Raw genomic sequence first — 26,232 nt, 5'->3', positions numbered from 1 at the left:
AACCTATAATAAAGAGAAATTGCAGGTCAAGTTATCAAATCATGTTCTATGTCTGAAACAATGGTACATATTAAAAGTTACCCTCCAAAACAGGCAACAGTCTGACCCACCAGTCATAGCTTTTAAAAAGTTTAATGAGTATCTAGAGCAAGAATAAAGCCAAGTATAAATGACTAGAAATCCAGGAATGCAAGCAAACACCAAAAGAACTCAGTCATAAAAATAGAGAGTATACAGTGTACTTAACTGTTCTTATAGTTTATATTACTCTTCCATTAACAAAATAGGAAAATGTACACATTTTGTTAATACATACATATATAAAAATGGACACAGATATTAGTATGAAAAAGATCAACTTGCATTAAAACCTGGAAAACAATGTTAGTGTAAGCATTTACATTTTTAACTAGAAATTAAGACATTATGACATCTATACATTATTAGAAACTAACTTACATAAATATACACATTATGTTCCCCTAATGTTCCTTCTAATATTTTGAAATCCAACTTAAAAATTAAAGAAATAAATTCTCCAATTTTCTTACCATAAAATATTGTTTCACTTTCTCTTGCAAAAATTTAGGATTTTCCTTAAGGCACTGCCTAAATTTAGTCAACTGATTTCCCAACTGCAAGAGTTCCACAGGGTCTCCATCATGATTCCAGCAGGAAGCTACGTACTAGAACGAAAAACTTTAAATTATACATAGCATACCACCAACATTGTACTATCCCATAAACATTGTACTACTCGGTAAATGTGGAAGGCATGATATTTTACTGAAATCCTAGTTTCTATATTTAAAAAAAATATGGATGATTGTTTATAACAAAAAAATAAGTCTTTAGTTCATTGAAAAGGAAAAAAACTCATTTTAACCATGTTTTGTTCTAAAAAATTAAAAGCACAGGTTTAAATTACTTTTAAAAATACAATTGTAACCAAGAATTTGCTAGATATCATATACATTTAAAGTTATATGTAAATTTATTCCACATTAAAACATAAAATATCAAGAAGCCAATTAAATAAGTTAGTAAAAAGATAAAAATTTACTATAAAACTAAATTAAATTTATATCTGATTTCAAAATAGCCTAACTTCCAAGGTTCAAATGAAAAGCACTATAAGTATGAATCTGTTTTCAGTGCCATCAAGAACCACTAATCACACAAATAAATAAGCAAAACCAAACCAAACCAAAGCCAAAACCCAGATGGTTGAGAAATCATACCGATATCAGGGCACGTCCAAAACTGGTTGACTGATGCTTCATTTGAATTTCAATTTTATGAAGTAAAGCTTCTATTTGATCATCTTCAAATCCTTTCCTAAAGAAAGGAGATGGTGAAAAGAAAAAGTGCAAGCATTACAGGTAGCATCAACTACTAAAACATGTTTTGTTCCATATAGAGAAGGCTAAAATATGGAGAAGCCACAGTCCTTCCAGGAAGAGAACTCTTGAATGAAAGAAGAAAGCAAATCATTACAAAAGACCACACTTACTCAACTACTTCGTCAAAAGTGCTATCCACAAGGTCCCTGACCTTCTGAATATCTTTCTCTGCAATCCCTTGGAGGCCCACGCTGAAATACGCCTCCTTTGTGTTTCCGTTATATCTAGAAAACAGAAACAGGAAGTGTGTTAGAACCCACATACTCTCATCATTACGTCGCAACACACTTTAAAAATGAGAACTAAGAACTTTCAACTGCAGGTTCTAGTAAAGAGAGCTCACGAAAGCCATGTTCTCAGATACTCACTTCTCAGATAACAATTGGCCAAAAGTATATTTATGTCTTTTCAAATACTTATAAAAATCAGTAGAATTTTTGAACTATGGCAAAATCTAGAAATGTAGAACTGCTGAGTTTTAGAAAAACTTTTTAAGATTTCCAAGACTTCTTCATGATGTGACTTTTAAAACAGGCATCAGTATGATATTCTGAGAATTCAAAAATGCTATTTTTTTTCCACTTCGGCCAAAGGTCTCTGGATCCATAACCTAATTCAGAGGTCCCTGTTAGGAGGGGGGATGTCCTGAGCATGGCGGGACACTGAGTAGCATCCTTGGCCTCTACCCACTAAACACAAACAACATTCCCTCCAGTTACAACAACAAAAATGTCCCTGACAGTGTTAAGTGTTCCAGGGTGGGGCAGTACAAAATTGCCAATAATAAAACTTACCCAACATCAGGAGAAAAGTCTGTGCCAAGTCCAGATTCAATTAAAGCTTTGTAAAAGGGGGAATTGGGCCCAGCAACCAAGAGTGAAGACAGAAGACTTAATGTGAAGGCTTCAAATGTGTCAGTGATACTTTATGGGAAAAAAAAGAATGGGGGTAGGCAAAAGGGAAAATCTTTAGCAATTATGAATGTTTCTTAAGTCATTTAAAAAACACTACTAAAATAACAATTTTATGTCCAAACAAACTGAAGTTCTTCTAGAAATTCTTGTGTTTCACATTTGTTTTAAATCATTATATGAACAAAAGAGAAAATTTTTTTAATATATCAGGCTGCTTTTTTTTTTTTTTAACTCCAAACCCCATACTCTAAATGTATATTGAATGCTCATCACATGACAGTTTGCCAAGTACTTTCACATACATTATTTCAATTACAGGTACAACATCACAGCAACACAATAAACGACTGGTGAGAGGACACAAAGAGTCCCCACTGTGCAGCTGCTATACTACATGGAGCCACAGGTGGGACTGAGCCGGTGTCCTCCCTGTCCTCAATACTCGAGGCACCAGTTCTCGCCTGGTCTCCACAGTCTTTAGAATTACAAAGTTTTGTACGTGGTATATTTTTCCATGCAAGATATCACAGTATTCTCACAATCAAAGAGACCTTTGACCATGCAAATATAAACAATTGCTAGAAGTTCTAAGGCAGCTTTTCCTCTGGAGGATTACAGCTTTAAAATAGAAGGAAGTAAATCACTTTTCTGCTGGACAGCTAACAAAAACGGTTTTCCCATGAAATTAAACCACATAACCACTTTCAATGCTATAAAAATGTTCTTGACATTTTGTTCTCATTCTTAAAACCTGCTTGACTCTTGAATCCCAGCTGTATGTTGATTTATAATTGACTTTCAAATTCTCCTCCTAATGTTCTATGCTGGGTATTTTCCTGTTTTCAGCTAGTAAAATCTTTAGCAATGTATACTTACTCTGGCAAGAGGAAGCTAACGCTGACCATTGTTTGTTTAGAGGTGTCTGCAGCAAGTGAATGTGGGCCACATGTTATCTGGAATTCCCTCTGCAAAATGATGTGATGTATTGCGTTAGTGGGAAGAGAATCTGAATGGTGGTAACTTAAACAGGGTTATGTGTGGATATATAAAATGCTCCAAGACAAGAAACTTTTCACTAAGTTTCTTTCTAAACAAATAACAATTCCCTAGTCTTAAAAAGCTCTTATGCATATTGTAATGACCACTGCATTTTAGAATATAACTATTAGTACACAGTTCATCCTCATTTCAATGTATTTAATAGGTAAGATAAAACAGTAATAAAAACTAGATGAGGCACTTACTGGCTTATCCCAGTGCTTCTGAGCTGGCACTGCAGTATTTGGTTCAATTTTCTGAAATTTACTCAGTGCTTCTTCATGAATTTGTCTCAGATGCTGTTCTAATTGAAAATTACCATAAGTGAAGAACCTAAAATTTTGAAGGAATATGTTGGTCTGTTTTAGTTTAAATGATTAGAAATCAACAGTGATGTACAGAATACAAGACAAGGAGACAAATCCACATAAATACAGTTATCTCATACTAGACAAAGGCGCCAAAAACATACATTGGCAAAAAAATGGCCTCTTCAATAAATGGTGCTGGGAAAACTGGATATCTATATGTAGCAAAAATGAAATTAAACCACTATCTCACCATGCACAAAACTCAACTGAAGAGTGGACCAAGGTCCTAGGAATTAGAACACAGACCCTGCACCTAGTAGAAGAAAAAGTAGGCCCAAACCTTCATCATGTTGGATTAGGTTCTGACTTCCTTAACACACTCCTAAAATATACGAAATAATATCAAGAATCAACAAATGGGATGGATTCAAACTAAAAAAGCTTCTTCTCAGCAAAGAAAATAATCAATAATATGAAGAGAGAGCCCACAGAGTTGGAGAACATCTTTACTACATGCACATCAGATAGATGCACATCCCAGATATATAAAGAAGTCAAAAATCTTAACACCAAAAAAATAATAAATGGGCTAAGGAATTGAACAAACACTTCTCAGAAGAAGATATACTATCAATCATCAAATATATGAAAAAATGTTCAACTTCTCTAGTAACTAGAGAAATGCAAATCAACACTACTCTAAGATTTCATCTCATTTCAGTCAGAATGGCAATTATCAAGAATACAAACAATAATAAGTATGGTAAGGATGTGGGGAAAAAGGTACACTCATACATTGCTGGTGGCACTGCAAATTGGTGCAACCACTCTGGAAAGCAGTATGGAGATTCCTTAGGAAACCTGGAATAGAACCACCATTTGACCCAGCTATCCCACTCCTCGGTCTACACCCAAAGTCCTTAAAATCAGCACACTATAGTGAAACAGCCACATCAATGTTCATAGCACCTCAATTCACAATAGCTAAACTGTGGAACCAACCTGCCCTTCAATAGATGAATGGATAAAGAAAACTGTAGTATATATACACAATGGAATATTATTCAGCAATAAAAGAGAATAAAATTATGGCACTTGCAGATAAATAGATGCAGCTGGAGAATATCATGCTAAGTGAAGTAAGCCAATCCCCCAAAACCCAAGTTGAATGTTCTCTCTGATAAGTGGATGCTGATCCATGGTGGGTAGGGGGGGTATGGAGGAACTTTGGGGAGGGTAGGGAAGGAAGGGGCATGGGAGCAGGAAAGATAGTGGAATGAGATGAACATCATTACCCCAGGTACATGTATGACTGCACATATGGTGTGACTCTAACATTGTGTGTGATAGTAGGAGCAAATGTGATTCCATTTTGTTTTACGACTTCATCCTGTAAAACAACCATGCCAAGTAGAAGAGTCATGACTGGAGCAAGATGTTCTTTTCTTTTGCTATAGAAACCTTTAAGAACACGGAACTACCTAATGGAGTATTGTTTCTGTAACTAGGGTAACGGGCTCTGTTTCTGTAACTGGGGTGACTGGGATAACTGTGATTGGTTAGGCTTCCCTCCGCTTGACTGCACTGTCCTGCTTCTGTAACCTGGCTTGCTTGCATTGGCTGGACCCCCCTGAACATGCCTTTTGCGGTTTTCAGGCTTATAAGGAGTGCCTTTGCAATTGTTCGGGGCTGATCAGGGGAACAGCTTTATGTTCTGGTCAGCCACCACAGGTGTGCTTCAATAAAGGCTTGATTTGATTATATGTGAGTGGTCTGGAAGTCAGTTTATGAAACCCTGGGACAAAGCTTTAACTATAACAGTGTATGACCAGAGAAATGAAAAGTTGTGCTCCATTTGTGTACAATGAATCAAAATGCATTCTGCTGTCATGTATAACTAATTAGAATAAAAAATAATCGGCAGTGATTTTTTTTTTTGCATGAAACAGAGAATACGCAGTATTATAACAACTAACAACCCTCTCCATGTTTAAGTAAACTTTGCAACCAATATATATTGTTTTGCTTAGTTTAAATGCAAACACTGATAGACTCTTTTGTCTTTTTAATAAGATAGGTGGCTCAAACAAAACACAAACCATAAGAGGGCTTTATTAAATGCAAATGCAGCAAAAAATATTTTTTGTATTAAAACTAGTATAAAGAAATTACAAAAACCAAATGAGTTATTTGTTAAATATTGTACCACCCTAGCTACAGTACTACAATAATTGATCTAATATTGATAAAAACAAGTAATTTCATAAAATTCAATTTTAAGCTGCAAATTTCGGATTATAGATATAAACCAGAGAAGTCTTATAATGCCAGAGTTGATTGTTTTCTTTACTATAAAGCTGTCTGAGCTACGGTTAAGATTTGGGGATTAGCCTAAAGATTCCTTAAAAACTTTTATGCTCAAGGGTTTAGAAATAAATTGTACAGACAAGGACTTGGATAATCCACTAGCAATCAACATCCCTAGAGACACTTATCTCTCAATACCTTTTGCCATTCAGTCACAGAATCCAGTGGATAAAGGACTAGCAGAAGATTCAGAGCACAAGCGCCTGGATGTGCATGGGGATGCTCAATGAAAGCTAAGAAAGTGTTAGAAATAAACTACCAAGGCTCACAGCTGGGACATTCTGAACATGAAAATATATAGGTTTCATCTGATCATACAATCTCAAAAAAAAAAAAATATATATATATATATATGTAGATATATATATTTAAATACTTTCATAAGATCATAGTGTTATTTAAAAAACAGAGCAAAATGAAGATGGCTGAAGGGCAGGAAAGACAGGAAATAAGCCTCTTTCAACATGCAACCATCTGTCCCACTAAAGTTGGAAAAAAAGCAGTTCTCATCCCACCAGACCATATTTCAGGGTAACGCAAGAGTCCCAACTGATAAGGAAGAGCTCTTCTTTGTGTAAGTCCAGCTAATAGATGTAGAAGTAATTACAAAATGGAAAGACTCAGCAAACTTTAATAAAGTAGTTGATTAATGAAATAGTTATCAATAAGGTGAAAAGGAACTGCGGTAATTTTCATGGAGTATCAGAACCTCCACCTGCCAGATGGCCTGTGATTGTGTGGAGAGAAGCAAACTCTCACCATATAGAGGCTGGGTGTCACCCTCCTACAGGCTGACTTCAGCAGGCCTGTGGAGCATCAACAGGCATCAGAGTGTCTGACTGGAATGCAGCAAATGACATGAGCATCAGCCTGAAAGATTCCCTGTACAAAGGCTTCACCTGCCTCTAACCAAGTCCTGAAATCCAAGTTTCAGTTCTTGAAAAGTCAACAAACACCACGAAGAAGCAGTGGAACAACTCAGAAAGTAGAAAAAGTCTAGAGGAAGCCGGGCCTGATCTCCCATCGTCCTCCTTGAGAAGGTAACCAGGACATGCTGAATAACAAAATGCCATATGTGGGCCTCATTTGGACTGAAAACACATTTTGGGGGATATGGAGAGTTTGAATAAGTGTAAAAATGTTATGCAAGAAAACATTCTTATGTTTTTGGGTCACAAACTATTTAAAGGTGGACAATTGTGATGTCTATAATTTAATTTAAAAAACTTAAAAATTATCTGTATAATAAGTGTATGGGGATTCTACTTTTATATATACTTGAAACTTTCCATAACTAAATTTTATTTTATTTTTTTACAGAACAACCTTGTTAAGTATGATTTTACGCTAATATTTATTTGTAAATAGAATTGTTAGTGATATATTAAGCCAGCAACAATTACTACATCTTCCCCTTTAATGTGCCAAGGGAAAGCTTCAGCTTTTCAGGTACTGTGAAAATTAGCCCTACAAAGTGGATGCCATCACAAGCATTCCCATTTTACAAGTAATGAAGCTGTTACAGAGGCCAAAGAGAAGCACTGGAACTCTCCATCAAGGTGACTCCAAAGACTGCTTGGAATGACCATGTTGTGTGCCAATGACCATTATCACCACACATGTTCAGAATGAACATCAAAATAAGTTAGGCAGGAAACTTAAACAAATCATCTTCCCAAGCCTCACCTACTTCTTAAGCGAACATTTCTTTGCTAAATGTGAGGGAAGCCAAGTCATTCAGTGTAAGAAGACAAACGAATCAATTCTTAATTTACCATTAATCCTTTAAAACACCATGTTAAAGAGTGCTAAAAACAAGTATGTGAGTTGAAAATGATATTCAGAGATACCAAGGGCTCAAGAACAGTCATCTGCTTGAAAAAAAGCCCTCCAAAATAAATAAATAAATAAGTTGAAATCATGAGGCTTCTGTTGGTTTAAAAAATAAATAAAATAAACAAAACTATGAAAAATGAATAAAAAATAAAACAAAATATTACCTGGCATTACTTGGGTGGTAGTGAGTAGCATGAAACTGTTTAAGCTGCTCCCATGTGAGCTCTGGGATGCACAGTGGATCACCTCCGGAGATCACTGAGTAAGTGTGGTCAGGAAGAATTTTGTTCTGAAGGTGCTGGGAGAATATCCTCTCATTATCTGTCTTGAAATTTTAAAAAATAATAATTCATATGCAAAATACAGTCATGCACTGCATAACCACATTTCTGTCAATGATGAATCACAAGTGCAATGGTGTCCCATAATATTTCAATATGGCCTAGATGAGTAGTAGGATGTGCCATCTGGGTTTGTGGGCACATACTTCGACATTCACAAAACAACAAAATCATTTACTAATACTTTTCTCAGCACTAAGTGATATATGACTATAAAACACACTATTATGTTACAATGCAGCAAATTAATCATACTCTGGACCATATCCCTATATCACATGGCAAATAAAACTATTCTAAAGGTAATCAATGATATCCGTGCAGTTATGATTTAATGTTACATTTAATTTACTCATTATCTGTGTACTGGATCCAACAACTGGCTCTCTGGGAAGAGAAGAGCAATTGGCTTTTCAATATGCTCTGGGGGAAAGACTGAACCACTAACGTCAAGACAATGGCTGTGTAGGATCCTTCCGTCCACTAGCCATAAGGACCTGAGGACGAGAAGGTGTCTTGGAAGACATGACACCAAGTGGGGCATGAAAGGATACATTAGCCAGATGAAAGAGGCCACAAGAACCAAGAAGTGACATGGAACACACAAGCCACACCATGCCCTACAGAGACTAGGACAGACAAGGCTTGTCTTCCAAGCCAAGAGGACACACGATGATGCCTGGCCCTTCAACCAAGGGTCATTTCTGGTCACAGCGCTGACCCAGCTAATACAATGTTATTATTTAAAATGAGAATGTGAGACAACTAAATGTTAACTACCTTCAAGCAGTTCTATATTTCAAAATGTTATACAGGTAAAATGATTTTAACTCAATAGATAAAAGAAAAAATACTTACAAATGCTCCCTTCATTTCATTAAAGACAACTCCTTTGAAGATCAAAGGCGTCTGGGGATCACTTGGATCCTCATGTTCTAGTCTCCATCCTTCCTGCCTAAATCATAAATAAATAAATAAAATGAATAAATGAAAGAATAAATAAATAAAATAGTGATTCTAATACTAAAATCTAAGTTAACCATCAGTTAATCTGTACATACCAGAAATCTAGTTCCCGCAAGCATGGAAAAAAGGTTGCATCCAAATATACTGAGAGGAGATTCTGAAAATCCTTGTGATTTTGTGTGGAAAACGGATACTGAGTAAAATCACTAGCTGGGTACAAATAAAAAGTAAGATTTTATTTTTTTAACTTTTTTTCTTTCATGTTAATTTCCTCATTTTTATTGGTGCATCATAGCCGTACATATTGATGGGATTTATTGTTACATATTCATACATGTGCACAACATAACAATAACATTTGGCCAATGAAAAGTAAGATTTTAAAATACAAGAAATTTCTGCAGAAGTTGTTTTCAAGCCTCACCTCACCATAACAGTGAGTGTGAATTGTCAGAGGAACAGAAGCCAGAAAACCCAAGCTCCGGATCCACGCTTCACTTCCACCCTTGGCTGTCACCCCAACTTGCTGAGACCTACCAGATTCAAGGTTTTCCCTTAATAGACATGAGCACTAATTTTCAGTAGATTTTTATGTAGTTCAAATTCCTTTAGAGAGATGTTCATATTCCTGGAAAGGCAGTGTTAATTCTGCATAGGCACTGCTTTAATTTACACTTTAATCTCACTCCTTCCTAGAATACTTGGGCACACCAGCCTATTCACACTCTTGACATTAACCATAATGCTATAGGCACCAAATATAGCCATATTCCCTGAAAAAAAAACTACTCTGAACTTTTTCAGAAAATGCTCAGATATCTTTCTTCTAAAACTCCAGTTTTTATGATCTAACCATGATGTGGCTACCCTAAAGGAATAAATTTCTAACATCTTTCCACTAGATTAGAGATCAGTGATTTATTCTATGGCCAACAACTCTCTTTACTCATAGACACTTACTGAATGTCAGTGTTTGCATCTGGCAAACCCAATAGTGATTATGGTTCAGGATTAGTCTTACCTGTGAAGGCGTTCATGAAAGTGGATAATGACCTGTTCAACATTTTGAAGAAAGGATCTCTACATGGATATTTCTGAGAGCCACACAGGACTGTATGCTCGAGAACATGTGGAACACCAGTACTATCCATTGGGGTAGTACGAAATTGCACACTAAGAAAAAAAAGGATAAACAAATCGGGAAAGGTTAAGCTTAATACTGTCCAATAGAAATCCTAAACATGGGATCACCTCCAATTATTAAAAAGAATTATTCTAACATCACAGTCTTTCAGCATTATCATTTCTGATAATGTTGAAATCACTGAGTCAGACTGTAAGATTTTAACGTGTTTCTGAAATAAGGATAGAAATTCATGTAATCTTTTCCTTATGTTTTCAGGTCTTTCTGTCTATAAAAGTAAAATATCCATGTGATATCATTTTAAATTACTTAATGTACAGTAGATGCTTTAAAGAGAAAGAATATGTTGGTACAGTGCATCACACACCTGAACACATTATTTGTGTCTTCTCTTGCCAGGTGCAAATATCTGGCTCCTGTGTTGTCATGGCTGAGCTTCACTGCAGTTAGAAAGAGTTCAGGAATAGATGTTACCTGAGGTAAGAAGAGGCAATATGAGTGGAAAACATGGGAGAAATGGTTATCTTCAACACATGGACCGAACAGGCTGCTCTGTTTTAAATTAGACAGTGCCAGGAAGCCAGCACTTGAAAGCTAGATGCACAGACCATCTTGTCCAATTCCCTGATCCTGCAAACAAGAAAATTAAGACCTGAAGAAAGGCTGATGTTTCTGTTTCTGTTTTCCTTAAGCACTTACCTTTTTAAGTTAAGCATTTGCTTAAGCATTTTCTAAACATGTCATATGTAACCTGTGAAGGAGATTTTTCTCATCCCCTTTTGTAGATGAAAAACTCACAGCTCAGAGTGATGAAAAAGTGGCCCAGGCCACATAGCCAGGATTCCCTGGTGTCTCTGCTCTTCCCCATTATTCTATGTCACATCTAAATAGCAGTGGCTCAATCTCCGCATGTTTACTGTGCATCTCTGGCTTTTGCACATATGTGCTATTTAATGCTAAATACTGTCCTACAGGGAAGGTAAATGTAGAAATGGCCCTGAGCGTGTGAAAGTAGAAGGATTCTCCTAGAAATAAACTTTGCTTGTTCTAGTTTAGGATGAGTTCTCTGAGGTAAGCAGGGGTTATTACCAGCTGCTGATCCCTCCTGGGAGGATGATCATGCACATAAGCAGGACCTTTAACCAGGACCTCCTGATAAGAACCAAGAGGGTATAAATGCCCTCAATGAAAATGAATGAAACTTTACTCCACAGGGAAGGGGGATAGCAAAAGAGCGGGCAATCATATCTTACTTTAGGTAAGCCTCCACATACGTCTCCAGAGTTCTTAATCTTAAAGACAGTATCCTATCTTTCAACTATGCCAGCCCTCTTTCCTTTAATCAAACGCCATATTGTTGTGGTAGACACACCACTTACCATCCCCTTTTTTCAATGCTCATCAAAGTTACCTGTCCATTATTAAAAAGGATGTTACTGACAGAACTGCAATCAGAACTGGAATCTAATGAGGAGCCCTGTCACATACATGACACACATAAACTAGTCTGCTGATTCCTGCATAATTTACAGATAAGTTACTACTTATGTTCTCAAGTTTATTACACTTTAACATAGGTGATTAATATACTCAAAATCTGTAGACATGGTGAGTTATCCTAATAACAGCTTTCAGGGTAACTATTTCTCAAATAGGAATTGTGGTTTATCGTAAAGTAAGTTATTTTTTTTTAATTTAAAAATAAAGGACTCAACCATTCTGAATAAGATCTTTTTAAATGGTAACTTGTACTATAAATCCAAACTTCTTTGTATGGCCTTCAAGGGACTTAATGCACTGACCCTGTTTTCATGACTTATCGTTCCTAGACTTGCCTGGAATTCCCGTGTCACTGGCCTGCCCAGAGTCAGAGGCTTTCTTTCTTAAATATCACCCTCATCATAAGCTTTTCCCTCTCCTGCCATCAGCTTTCCTTCTCCCCTGGCCCATAGCACCTCTGCACACTGCTCATCAAGCCATGCCTTATCTTACAAGCTTTTTTTCTTTTTATTTTATAACGCAGCACAAAGCCAACCACCAAATATTTAAATATATACTTTTCAACTTACATTAAATAAAAAAAAATCAATACAAAAGGTTTAAACAACAAACAAAAACCAAAAATCAACAAAATCCATTTTAAGATACATTGAGTAAATACTGGTCTACAATCTCTTCTCCAAAATTTTGAGACCCAGATGGCTCAGAAAACAAGTTTAAATGCAAGTTTAGTCCTCTATTTGATGCAAAAACCTGACTGGACAGATATAGGAAACTGAGTTTTAATTGATCACACTCCAAGAGAAGCACCAGATTTGGCTACAGGAACATTAGTGTTTGATTAAGAAACTACTAAGAATGTCACTTCCTAAAATCTGAAAAGGTGTCAGGCTTGAAGGGACACAAGTAAGGGACTGGGACCATTTCATTTGCACAGTTGGTCTTCAGGGTCTGGGAACACAAGAATAAGATCTTCAGTCTTGGCTCTGAAGAATCTCAAATGCCAGCAGAAGTTGTGTACATGATCTGCCTCACTTTAGAAAGAGCAAATGAACACGGACTGTACCTGGTTTACGGTGAAGCCGTGGATCTTTTCTCCCACCTTATACTGCAGCGCTCTCTCACAAGCTGGGTTACTCATCCCCCTCCATACTCTGTGCTGTGTACTGCTGCATTGAAACATCATCAAAGTCAGGAAAACAACTTAGGAAAATTGTTTGGTTAACATAATTCAGCAGTATGCTGAAAATACTGCTGTGATAAAGATGATTAACTAAAGAGAAATTACATTTCACATCTCCAAAATCTTGAACATGTCAGTAAATTAATTTCTAGTACAGTTCTTTACATTGTAACCTTATATCTCAATTCAGATAAATTTCATAATATCAATTATCAATGAAATGTTGAAAACTTTATTTTTACATGTTAACAAATAACTACAATATACAAGTTTTCATTAATTGAATACAAACAATTCTTATGTTGAAATGGTTTCTTTCCATGACAGAATTCTCAGAGGCCTTCACAGTAAAGTAATAACTCAATAATACTTCACAGTAAAGTAATAACTACAATAAAATCCCATAACTTATTTACCAAGTTGGTGAAAATTTAAAAGCTTAATATTACCATGAACCCTCATACACTGAGACTAGGGGTGTAAACTGGAATGATTTTGGAAAACCTTGTGGTATCACTGTATTTAGAAAAGTTGGAGTTCAGCAAGTCCTTCACCTCTTTCTATAGCCTTGAAAACTTGTGCTTAAACACAACACACACACACACACAGAATGGTGGCACTAATCCTAACAATCCCAATCTCAACCAACTCAGACGTCCATCAACAGAGAATGGATAAAAGCTGTGGATAATTCATTCAATAAAATATAGCATTAAAAATAAAAAGATGTGGGTCACATAATGTTAAACAAAAAAATTACAAGATTAAAAAAACAATTTTATTCTAAGCAGGTATTATTCAAACAGGTAACACTATTGTAGGAATGTATTCAGCTGGGAAAAATATAAAGAAGAAGCAAGGAAGTAATTATAATTCAGGAGAATTATTACCTGGAAAGGAAGTAGAGGGTTATAATCAGGGTAAAATCAAGCCTAGTAATGGTGACACAACTTTTTTTTTTAATAATTACTCTCTCAAACATGTTTTATAAGATATTTATTTATATTAACACCATATTCAGAGATATTTGTTTTAAAGGTTATATACCCAGGAAAAGGAAATCACTAGTCATTGGCAATATTAGGGAGATACAATAAAATGAACCCACATTTCCTTATTAATTTAGTAAATTTTAGATTATGAGTTAGAGAAGAATTTTAATAAATTGTTTCTTACCAAAAGCACAATATGTATGAAAACCCGGAGAGACCAAACTAAGGTTGTTCCCCCTTTATACTTTCTGGTAACCTACTACATACATTGTAATCTATTACCTACAAGAATCAAGTTCCTGTTGCCAAATTTAAACAGTCCATAGAGGCCTCCCAATCATTGATACCCCCATGTTTCCCTAAACGGGCCAAAAAGTACCTAGACTGCACCATAAATTAAATTAGATTTTGTGGATTAGTGTGAAAGTTAAACACTTTTTAAATCATCTTTATTTTTCTGTAAATCGAGTCATTAAAAAAAAAAGTTCAATTCCAGGCTACAATTTTATATAGCAGCTTAAAGTATAGCTTGTGGAACCCTCAGGCCTTTAAAGTACTCTGCCTCATAACAAAAATTAAATGGGAGTGAATCTATTAATGAGAACTATAAACTGCCAGTTACTTTTTTTACACGTTAAGATCTACATCAATGACCAACTCCACTTCAAAAAGTCCTGACAACCCACACATAGGGCCACCCACCCTGGGATCACCTGAGGTCAGGAAAGGGAAGGTGGGTCAGATGATTTCCTGGGCCTGGTTCCCCCTTAGACCATAGACTTCCCGGATACATCACCCCAGCCCTGGTAGCTGGGACAGAAACTCCTGGGAGGAAACGCTCTGCCATTCCCAGAAGCTAAAAAGATTTCTTGGCAGTCCCCTAGGGGCACTCCCTCTGGACTTGGGGTATCTGGGTTTGGGACCCTACAGGAGGCGTTTCGGAGTTCAGGAACTCTAGACAAGAAGTTTCGGGTGCAGGTGCCTGCAGAACCAGGAGCTGTCACCCCAGGTTCTGGGATGGCAGAGAATCTGACGCCTCCCGCGCACGCGCCACCGCCCGTTCCCTGGTCCCAGGGTCCCCGCCGCCCCGCAAGTTTCCTCCCCAGTCTCAGCGTCCCCACCACCCCAAGGGTCTCACCAGCTCCTCAGCCGCAGCAGTGCTTCTTGCACCCGCCAACCGCCGCAGCGCCACATGGCGTGTGACTAGCTGCGGGACAGCGGATACACTGCTCTTAACCCGACGCACGGCGCAGTGGGGCGTGACTGCCGCAACTCTCATTGGTCGGCGCTTACGGCAACGTACTCTCCGATAGGCTAAGGAGGAAAAGGGCGGGTCCCCTGCTGCGGGGCCAGCCTTAAGGGCGGGGCGCGGGGCAGGTCCTAGAGGGGGCTGAGCCGGTGCCCATCCCTAGTGGGGGCGTGGCTAAGGGCGTGGCTATAACCGATGCTGGGCGGGGCTCCGACGAGGCGGGGCGCAGGGTAGCGAGGTGCGGTGAGGGACTCAAAGCAAGCCGGTGAGGGGCTCCGCGGCTTGGTGGCCTGGCGGCCTGCGGGCTGGGACTCGCGGTCGGTTCCCACCCGACTAGGCTGAGGCTGATGAGCCTGCTTTCTGCGTGCTCGCTCGCCCGCTAGCAGGGGTAGGGTGAGAGTAAAGGATGCTCCGCCGGGCCCTGGGCAGGTCCTTAACCTGCGGGACTGCGTGGCTTGCGGACGTGGCCCACAGGCTGCCCTGGCCGGTTCCCAGGGCCACGACGCTACAGTGTTAGGCAGGATTTCCCCAGCACTCCGCTGGACGCTCGGAGCTCCCGCGCGCTCTGTGGCCCATGGCTTCCCACCTCCTTCTCTGCATTTCGTGTGTAGGAAGATTGCACCTCTGTGTTCTAAGATTCCCGAAGTACCCACGGGCCCTTCTTGGAAACAGAGCGGGGTGAGCCCTGCCGCTGTGGGTTGGCAGGGACATTTGGAATTAACGACACCTGGGACGTGCTTAAATGGAACTTGGAAAACATCTACGGACTAGACTGACCTCAGGGTCTCAAGAGACTTTGCCTCTTCCCTGCATTCTTCTCTCTCCTCTCCCTGAGCCCACTAATGCAGACTCCAAATCTTCCTCTACCTTCCTTTTGGCGGTAATGTAGAGGGTAATACAGTGAGGAAAAGCCACAAAATGTCTATAGCGCAGGGGATTCTGCAGTTAACCAAGTACTTTCTTACTGATGAACTCGAATGAACCATAACGAAGGCGATAATAAGAAGTTCTCCCTACAGACATGATCTGTTCTAGGGAGTACTTGAGTCATCACAACATCTCTGTGATCTTGGGGGAGATAGTTGGGTATTATTAACCCTATTGTGAGTGTATAGAAAACTGAGGCACTTGGGGGGGGGGTGTTATAGTATTTTTCTCACTCTCTAGAATAGATGCTATATAAATCCAGTAATTACCACCTGCTAGTATGTTCCCATAGGACACAACCTCACTGATGGATAATCTAGATACATGTACACAACAAGAATTTATAAATAGTTATCTTGAGTAATACCTGACCTAATTTTAAGACTTAAATGAAATCTAAATAAATATTAATATAAGTAATTACAATGTAGAAGTAAAAATTATGTATGCAATTTTCTATGTTACAAAAACAGATCCCATGGTATAGTGAAAATCATTGCTTTAGTAAGATTATTGAGTAAGCTTTTTTAATAGAATAGACTGTGCCCTGTCAAAATCTTAGAAGGGTAATCAAGTGAATATTGAGTGTTAGGTATATATAATTGTGTCTCTCCAAACATGCCAGTACTTCAAAATGTGACTACATTTGGAGATAGGGCTTGTATGGAGGTCATCAAGCTAAAGTGAGGTCTTTGGGGGTGGATGTCACTCCAGTATGATTGGTGTTCTTAGAAAATGGAGAAATTTGGATGCAGAGACAGGCATACACAAGGAAAATGCAATGTGAATATAAAAACAAAAATCAGGATGATGTTTCTGCAAGACAAGGAATGCGAAGGACTGACAGCAAATCATTAAAAGCCAGGAGAAGGGTCTGGAACGGAGTTTCCATCACGGTCTCAGAAGGAACCAATTCTTCCAGCACCTTGATCTTGCACTTCTAGCTTCCAGAACTATGAAATAATGGGTTTCTGTTGTTGTAAGTCAAGCAGTTTATGGTACTTTGTTAGAGCAGCCTTAGCAAACTAGTACAGAGAAGTCAAGAGGTATTTAGTCTCTGAAAAATAATATGAAGTGATATAACCAAGTCTGGTATTTTTCAGTATTGCATGTCATTGATGTAAGGTGTGCTTTAGGAAATACTTAATTTCTGAATCACAAACCCAAGTGATGATTGTTGCAAATCCAAAATAAAGAATAAGCTCAGTGCCTTCAAATTTAGGGTTATTGAAATGTACAGAATACCCACAAACTTAGTACAGATCACACAATATAAGGAGAAAGCTCCATACTACCAGAAAAACCTACACACCTTCATTCATCCATTCATCTTTTTATCACTCAACAGATATTATCAAATGTCACTAATTGCCAACTTTGTTACTGGTAAACTTTGTTACTGGTAAATTTATATAAAATATTTCTTCTTTCTGTTGAACTTGTAAAAAATGGCTTACTGTAAAAGGAGAGGAGACCAGATTTTCTTGAATTCTCTTTTCAACTATAAAATTCTTTTTTTTTAAATACTAAGAATCTAACCCAGCATGCTTTACTACTGAGCTCAAATATCCTCAACTTTTTTAATTTTTTGTTTTGAGACAGGGTCTCACTAAGTTGCTAAGAGTCTCACTAAATGGCTGAGAGTAGCTTCAAATTTGCTATTTTCTTGTTTTAGCTGCCCAAGTTGCTGAGATTATAGGCAAACACCAATGCAGCCAGCTCTACTCTAAAATTCTATAGATTTTTTATCCCAGGTCTTACTGAAGCATTGATGATAGAATTGGCTTTAGCCTTCAGTTTTATTTTCTGCCTGTTTAAAATTATCCATTAAGAAAATAAAATTAGGGGCTGGGGATGTGGCTCAAGCGGTAGCGCGCTTGCCTGGCATGCGTGCGGCCCGGGTTCGATCCTCAGCACCACATACAAACAAAGATGTTGTGTCCGCCGAGAACTAAAAAATAAATATTAAAAAATTCTCTCTCCTCTCTCTCTCTCTCTCTTTAAAAAAAAGAAAAGAAAAGAAAATTAATTTGGCTGTTTTGATTTTCTTTCTGATTCAAATTATGGTCCCTCATATCTTCCTTTGATGGAGATCATCTCTTCTCCTGAATTAACTTAAATTTAGTGTTGAAAATACTTGTTTAAGAAAACTTAATTTTGAATTTCCTCTTGGCTAATTCCCTTGATAATTTAAAAAACTTTACAAATTGATATGAAAAAATGCCAGGATTATTCATAAACAGAAAGTACAGTAACCATGTGATATTTATTCTTTTATCTAGCAGATGTAACAGTTTGATAAAACTTAAGGGTAGTGAGGTTTGTGGAGGTATGGGCATCAAGTATTTTCATATTCTGAGTATATTCAGAGCTATACATTTCTTGTCTTTCGTAAAGCATTTTAGTATATTTGTATGAATTTAAATGTGTATGTTGTCACTGGAAATTTCACCTCATGAAATTCATCCTCCAGCTGGAGTCTCACAAGGGCACTTGATGGATAAATAAAGATGTTCCTGGCAGCATTTCGTTTTTTGACTACAAGAAACACAGAACAACAGAAAAGTCTATTATGAGTTTTCCTGAATAAAATGTAACACATACATGTAACTAAATACTATGAAGATACTAAAATCAGTGATAAATATGTGTGCATATATAATTTTTCACAGACATATTACAAAATAGTAAGCAAAAATCAGCAGCGGCTAGATAGATACCAGATGCAAGATGAAGCTCTTGCTTGAATTCGAAAACATCCTCTGTTTTAACTGGAAAGAATCCAAATGAGATTTTAACCCATGACCCTACTATATAATAATGTGATGAAAGGTATTTATGAAAACATAAATGAATGGCAAAACATTCCATGTTCACAGATGGGAAACCCAGTTTGATAAAGTTCTCAATTCTCTCCAAATACACAATGCAATTGCAGTAAAAATCCCAATAGAATAGTGACACAAAATGATCCTAAAATATAATATGAAGGAGAAAGATTTAAAAACAGATGTCAGGGGCTGGGGTTGTAGCTCAGTGGTAGAGCACTTGCCTAGCTAGCATGCATGGGGCACTGGGTTGGAGCCTCAGCACTACATAAAAAAAAAGGAAATAAAATAAAGGAATTATGTCCATCTACAACTAAAGAAAAAAAAAAAACAGGTGTCAGCTTTGAAGAAGAAAAATGTGGAAGGCTTATTTTTGCCAGCTATTATAATAAGCCCTTCTTTTTAAGGGCTGCTTCTTACAGACTTATTAAATCTTCTGAGGTGTGTTGGTTTTGAGTGCATGCCCCGCTCCACTGGCACACCTGCTGAAAGCTCGGTCCTTGGTGTGGGGATGTTGAGAGGTGGTGGAACCTTAAGAGATGGGGCCTCTGGGAGGCAAATTAGGTCATTGAGTTCCCTGCCCTTGGAAGGGATTCATGCTGATGTCATGGAGTGAGTTCTTATGAGAGCAGAATTGCTATTAAAAAGCAAGACTGGTCCTTCCCACTCTCTGGTTTCCTGTCTAACCCTGTGACCCTTTCTGAATATGTCAGTTTTCCTTTCTGCCCCTCTCCATGTCATGATATAACCAGGGAGACTCTCACCAATGGGAAGAATAGACGAGGCTGCTCAATCTTGAACTTTAAAAATGTGAGCTACACCAGTCTCTCTTTAAAGTGCTTAGCCAAGCTACGAGTATTTTGTTAGAGCAACAGAAAACAGACTAATAGATAAAGCTATAGTAAATAAGACAGGGTAGCATTGGCACAGAGATAGGCAAAGGGGCTGTGTTAGTCAGGTTTCTATCTCTGTGACAGAATACCTAGGGGAAAAAAATACTTAAAGAAGGAAAGGTATATTTTGGCTTGCAGTTACAGAGATTTCAGTCCACAGATACCCGGCCCCTTTGCTGTGGGTTTGTGGTGAGGCAGAATATTATGGCAGCAGAGGTGGGCAGAGCAAAGCTGCTCATCTCATGGCAACCACGAAGCAGAAAGCAAGAATGAAGTGGCCTGGGACAAGGAATACCTGTTCCAGAGCATGGCCTCACTGACCTACTTCCTCCAACCAGACCCCACCTTCAGTTTCCACCACCTCCCAATAATTCGTTCAATTATGAACCCATCAGTTGATTACCCATTGGTGAGATCAGATCCCTCATGGTTCCAATCACTTTATGAAAAGCCCCACGTCTGAATATTGCTGTATGGAGGACCCAACCTCAACACATGAGCCATGGGGGCCATTCCCAATCCAAATCATATAGAAGCTAAAGGCAGAATACAGAAGGCCAGAGTAGATCTATTCCTACAAGGAGACACATTCATATGCACAGAGAGGAAGAATGGCAGAGATAGCTTACTCAAGAACAGATTCAATTCATGTTGCAGTTTGTATGGAAAAATTTTTTTTAAATCACCTTCCACCTAACCATAAGGCCATAGTGATATTATATTAAGGATTATACAATTTCACTGTTGTCACACATGCTTTGAATATGCATGGTTTAAACGTTGTTTCTGATTCTTGCAATAGGAAAAATTTTTTTTTCAAGACATAAGTGACCTCTGAATAAGTCATTAGCTTGAATTCTCAACTCAAAGTTGAATGTTCAGAATGCAGTTTAGACAGAAAGGACCTTCTGCTCACCTGTTCTTCTTGACATGTATTTACTGATGCTTCAAAACTTTAATGGGAAACAAAAGTTTTGTGTACTTCCTATTGCTGCTGTAACAAATTATCATAAAGCTAGCAGCTTAAAACAACACAAATTTATAATCTTATAAGTCAGAAGTCTAATTTGGAACTCACTGGTTTAAAGTCAAGTTAGAAGCAGGACTGTGCTCCCTTCTGGAACTCTAGGGGAGAATCCTTTCTCTCCCAAGAAGTCTTCAGCTGGGGGTCTCTTCCTCCAACTTCACAGGTAGCAGTGGTCAAGACTTCCTCCTGATACTGTATCTCTGGATCTGATGTTCTGATCTCTCTCCCTCGGTTAAGGACCCTACAATTATAGTGGGTCCACCCAAATAATATCAAGGTCATCTGCACAGCAACTTTAATTTCCACCTGCAATCTCAATTCCGCCTTGCCACTTTTCATTACCTATTCATAGGTTCTAGGGAGTAGGATAAGGATATATTTGGGGGTCATTATTCTGCCTGCCACAAAGTTAAAACAAAACCTCCTTATGAAGTACAAGAACTTTAAAAATTATTTGGTTGTTTGTGAAACAAAATTAACATTTTATTAATCTGTTGTTATTTCAGACTACATTGGTCAGATTTACATTTCTAAAATATGATAGTTGATTGATACCAATTCATTTTTTTTTTGCATTTTTCCCCCAAGCTTCTTCCTTCAATTTTATTTAGTGTTCAGAATCATTATTTTACAGGTGCAACGTGAAGAGTCTATTGCAAATTCTTGGTATCTTCAGCAAAACCTTCTACAATATTCTAACTTTTCATGAAATATGTATGAAGGAAGGATTTTGATATGCTAGACCTAGAAAGAAGGAAACAAATCTTGTAATTTCATTTTTAGACATCACTTTTTGGAGCTTTCAAACAAATACCTCTCTGTTCTAGAAAGAATGAATGGGTATGTACCAGAGGATGGAGGAAGGGAAACAATACCCATGATAGCATTTATACATCCTTTTATGCATTATTGTTTGTGGCAGTGAAATAAATATTCATTAGTGAAACGTCTTTTTAGTGAAAACAAGCCAGAGGCGAAAACATGTTTATAGAACATAAAGTTCAGTGAGAGAGAAACCTTTTTTTAAAATTTCTCAAATGATTCTTTTTTGATTCAGACAACATCATCATTAAGGAAGATTCACTTCAACACCCCTCTCAACACAGTAATCATTAAAATTACTTCATTATTGATAACATTGAAATGCCCTTTGAAGGAAAGAGTAAATGTCTTTTAGGTTAGGAGTCAAACAAATTTGTGCCAAAGAATGGGTCCCAGTGGGCAAGGATGCGGCTTTATTTTCTCTCCATAGGTAGTCTGAATAAGAAGGAGAAGAGTGGTCCTACTTCCAATTTCAGGGTTCTTAGAGAGACCAGAGTGAAGATACAAAAGTAGGAAGACCTAAATGCAAATATGAAGTCCAAATTCAAAGGGAATTTAATCTTGTAATGATGAGTGACACCATTCTTAGTTAATTCAATTGGATAAGATTTAAATGTTTGAAATTATTAGTGTCGAGAGAAGCTCCTCCTTTATACAGTTGATGGAAATATTAATTACTACAAATATTTTGGAGCGATAGATGACTGTATTAATCAGAAAGTAAAATAATACATGTTCCTGAGAACAGACATCTTGCCTCTCACTGTTTTCAATACCCATACATTCACAAAAGACTGCAAAAATTTTATGTACAGCCTAGTTGTAACTACAGACAAACATAAACGTCAGCTGACAGATTATTGTATACTCATCTAAAGAGAGTTTTACTGGAAGAGCACACCATCCTAAACACTGTGCCTGGTGGACTGAGCATCCTGAGCTCAGTGAAGCTCAATCAAGAAGTGTCTTCCAAGTGCTCCATCTCTGAACCCCATTTTTCAGAGAAGCCATGCTTTCCAGTCATTTTAGGTTTTACAATAGTGCATTCCAATCCTTCTTACTCCAGGTTATGACTTAAATTCATAGCCTTCCCTCCTCCCCAATCCACTCATACTGAAGGACTGGGAAGGACTTCCTAGCCATCTCAGACTTTGCTGGCTGGGGGACGCACTGGCTGGGGGCTGTGCTAATATCATACATGAAAGAGAGAGTAGGACATCTCTAAAATCTCCCCTAGGACCTCCAGACATGGAACATGCTCTCTGATACAGTAGTCAACCTCTTCTCACCTTGTCCTTCCCTTCTTTGAACAGCTTTTAAGAAGAACTAGGAAACTCATTCAATACTCTCTCACAATGTGGCCACTCCAAGTGCTCATAGTACCTACCAATGGCCAATCTATAGTGTTGTGGGAAAACCCAATCAGTGAAAATAGCATCCTTGAATACATTTTTAAAAATTTAATTGTGATAATAAGGGCCACATTACTTAAACTTTACTGTCTTAACCAATTTTTTTTAATGTTCTGCAATGTAAGCACATGCATTTTGTTGTGTCCCCATTCTCCAGAACTTTTCCCATTGACCCAAGCTGAAATTTCATACTTATTAAATAGTAACACCTCATTCCTCCCTCCCTCTAGCCCTTGGCAAACACCGATCTATTCTCTGTCTCTGCAAATGACTACTCTAGGTGCCTCATATAAGTGGAATTGTACAGCGTTTGTCTCTTTGTGACTGGCTTATTTTATACAGCATGATGTCCCAAGGTCCATGCATGTGCGGCCTGTGCCAGAGCTTCTTTCGTTAGAAAGGCTGAACACTATCCCACTATATGGAGAAACCACAGTTTGCAGATCCATCCATTCATTGGTGATCCCATAGGTTGCTTCCACCTTTGATTTTCTGTGAATACTACACCTGTGAATATGAGTATAAAAATATCTCTTTGAGACCCTGCTTTTGGGTGTATACCTACCTAGAAGTGGATTTGATAGATCATCTGTAAATTTACAAAATTTAATTTTGTAAAGAACCACCTGTGTGATGCTTTATTAAATAAAAAATTTTTAAAGTATGATATAGATACAGCTGTCATAAAAGTGTAGTGTATCTGGGAGCATGTAAACTACTACTAATCATTATTTTCAAAGAGTAGAAATGGAATGGGGAGATAGAAGACATTGACTTTTCACCTTTTAGGCTTTTGAAATGGTTATTCCCCTCCCCCCCCATGGGTATGTATTTCTTGAATATCAAAAATAAGCATGAGTGGAATTTCTGTAGACTTTTATATACTGCTTTGCAATAGATTAATAGAAACATGAAAACAGAAAGCCCTTAGGTCTCTACATAGCTCCTTTCTTGGGTGAAATTAAGATGTGCTGTTCACAGGTTCTGTATTTTGGTGTTCATTTTCCTGGGAAGGAGCCATATTCATAAATATTCATGCATTTGTTTGAGAATTCCTGGAAGGTAGGGCCACCTGTCATTCACATTCATGCCATTCATTCCTATATCCTTTTGAAGTGCAGAAAGCATTTAGTGTCTGTTACTGTTCACCTGCTTGTTAATTCCTGAAAAGATAACTTAAGCTCAGATCAATCCCCCCACCCCCCTTATACACTTGGAAAAGATAATTATTCTTTTACATCTCCACTTCTTTATTTTTCTTCCTCTCCTCCTCCTTCTCTTCCTCCTCTATCCTTCTCCTTCCCCTTCTCTTTCTCTTTCTTCCTTTTTTCTCCTCTCTTCCTTCCGTCAAGACAGAAAAGCTATGGGAAAGTCCTGCATCCTCCTGACTAAAATCTTTCAATTGGCCTTTATTCCTGTAAAGTTTCTTCATCTGCTCTCCTACTTTTTATACAATAGGCATAAAATATAATTTATATCAAATTGCTTAGGATTCTCCTCTAAAGTGAGCCAAAGCAGTTATATCAAAGGAATTTTATAGTCAGAAAGATTTGAGTTTAGATTTCAGTTTTAATACTTTTGGGCTATTTGACCTTAAATACTTTGCCTAAATTCTTTAAGTTTAGTTTTCCCTAAAATAGGGATAATATAACCTATCTCAGAAAATACGTAAAATATTTAGTATAGTATCCTTTACTACCCTAACCCTAACCCTAACCCTGATTAAAACTAATATTAACAAGTATTGATACCAGTCTTGAAAATCAGGATCGGGTCCTTTATTCCCCCAGAGCTGAAGATTAAATACCAGAGAAACACTGATGTGAGAGCAGAAAGCAAATTTTATTTAAGAAACTGGAGAGGGAGGTGGGGAGGGGAAGGGAGACAGAGAGAGTTCGAAGGAGAGGGAGAGACAATCCAGAGCTGGTGTGGTGCCAAGAGTGGGGGTGTCTTGCATTTTTATGAACTCCCACCTCTTTCTTCCCTGGGAACTTGCCCAAAAGGCAGGAAAGAGTAGCCCAAGGAGGTAATAGCTTGTGTTGGAAAGTTCTATCCATCCCCTCCCCCAGAGGTGTTAGCAACCAGTTGATGAGGAAGGGCTATCTACCCATTTCCTTTTCTTTGATAATCAGTTACCTGTCCTTTGCCCCTGTCTCTTTATGACCTTAAGGATTATAATAATCATTTCAACAATCTTCCCACTTCAAACAGTTTTCTTAGTTTTGTTAGGGTAGCTGGTGCAAATATCCAGCTGTGAGTTCAAGCAAAGGTTTATTGATAGAGAATATCTGCCAGGCTGCCCTTCTACAAGGCACGGCAGCATCTGGTGAAAACTTCTTAACTATATAGTCATGTCCAATGGAGTAGTTAAAGAATAACTCATCATGTCCTGTAGTTATTTGACATCTTTGTTGTGGTTTAGATAGCTATGGACTCTTCTCCGACTAGCCTAATGGAAAGGGCATGCCTGGGTGAGCAGGTTTTGACATTCAAAATGAGTTACTTTGGCCTAGGGACCTAACAGGTTTACTTCTTGGTTAAAAAAAAAAGTCATCTTAAAATGCATGTGCACAGCACATAACAATTTATAATCTGACCTCTCTTCACATTATTAATATATGATTAAAATATTTTCCCTTGGAAATGCTAAATTCGAAATTAATAGTTTTGTGGTAGTTTCAATTAACCCAAATAGTAGACTTTTATATGCTCTTTAGAATACAGCATTCAATCTTTAATCCACGTCCCATGAAATGACTCTTGCTTGTAATATGAAATGGGGGCTAATAATCCAGTGCTCATCTCATAGGGTGTTGCTGAAATTGAGCAGATAACGTGGGAGGTGCTGGTCGGGGCTGTGCAATCAGCCCCTGAGATGACCCTGAGCTCAGGCTGCCTGGAGCTAACTGCTCTGGTCCTTCCCTCCAGCACTTCAGCTTCTTTAAGGTGACCAAAGCTTCTGGCTTCTTTTCTGCCACTTTAGTTAAGATGATCATATGAGCAGTAAGATACTGCAGTATCAGTATTAACCAGATTCTAGGAATATTTTCTCAAAAGTCTCTTTTGGAATAAACATGCT

General features: G+C 37.9%; 1 protein-coding gene across 2 annotated transcripts in view; it reads right to left on the bottom strand.

Moving 5' to 3' along the window:
• Pitrm1 (pitrilysin metallopeptidase 1) overlaps positions 1-15,269 on the bottom strand; it is a 34,648-nt gene extending 19,379 nt beyond the window's left edge. Inside the window, exons 1-13 of one of the 2 annotated variants that reach the window (XM_046432108.2) lie at positions 15,134-15,269; positions 12,887-12,989; positions 10,688-10,794; positions 10,198-10,349; positions 9,272-9,386; positions 9,069-9,165; positions 8,034-8,194; positions 3,562-3,688; positions 3,194-3,282; positions 2,198-2,326; positions 1,514-1,627; positions 1,242-1,338; positions 552-686 (exon numbers count right to left, since the gene is read on the bottom strand). In XM_046432108.2, the coding sequence (XP_046288064.1) occupies positions 552-686; positions 1,242-1,338; positions 1,514-1,627; positions 2,198-2,326; positions 3,194-3,282; positions 3,562-3,688; positions 8,034-8,194; positions 9,069-9,165; positions 9,272-9,386; positions 10,198-10,349; positions 10,688-10,794; positions 12,887-12,989; positions 15,134-15,189 (1,482 nt within the window). In that variant the 5' untranslated portion in view covers positions 15,190-15,269. The remainder of the gene's footprint in view (positions 1-551; positions 687-1,241; positions 1,339-1,513; positions 1,628-2,197; positions 2,327-3,193; positions 3,283-3,561; positions 3,689-8,033; positions 8,195-9,068; positions 9,166-9,271; positions 9,387-10,197; positions 10,350-10,687; positions 10,795-12,886; positions 12,990-15,133) is intronic. The other variant, XM_046432109.2, reaches the window with a different exon arrangement.
• Between the last annotated feature and the right edge of the window lie 10,963 nt (positions 15,270-26,232).

This window comes from Marmota monax, unplaced genomic scaffold (genome assembly GCF_021218885.2).
Source record: "Marmota monax isolate L192 unplaced genomic scaffold, Marmota_monax_Labrador192_F-V1.1 WCK01_AAM20220418_F8-fsc00071, whole genome shotgun sequence".
Taxonomy (NCBI): domain Eukaryota; kingdom Metazoa; phylum Chordata; class Mammalia; order Rodentia; family Sciuridae; genus Marmota; species Marmota monax.
Note: the sequence above shows the minus strand (reverse complement) of the source record. Positions and strands in the feature narration are given on the sequence as shown.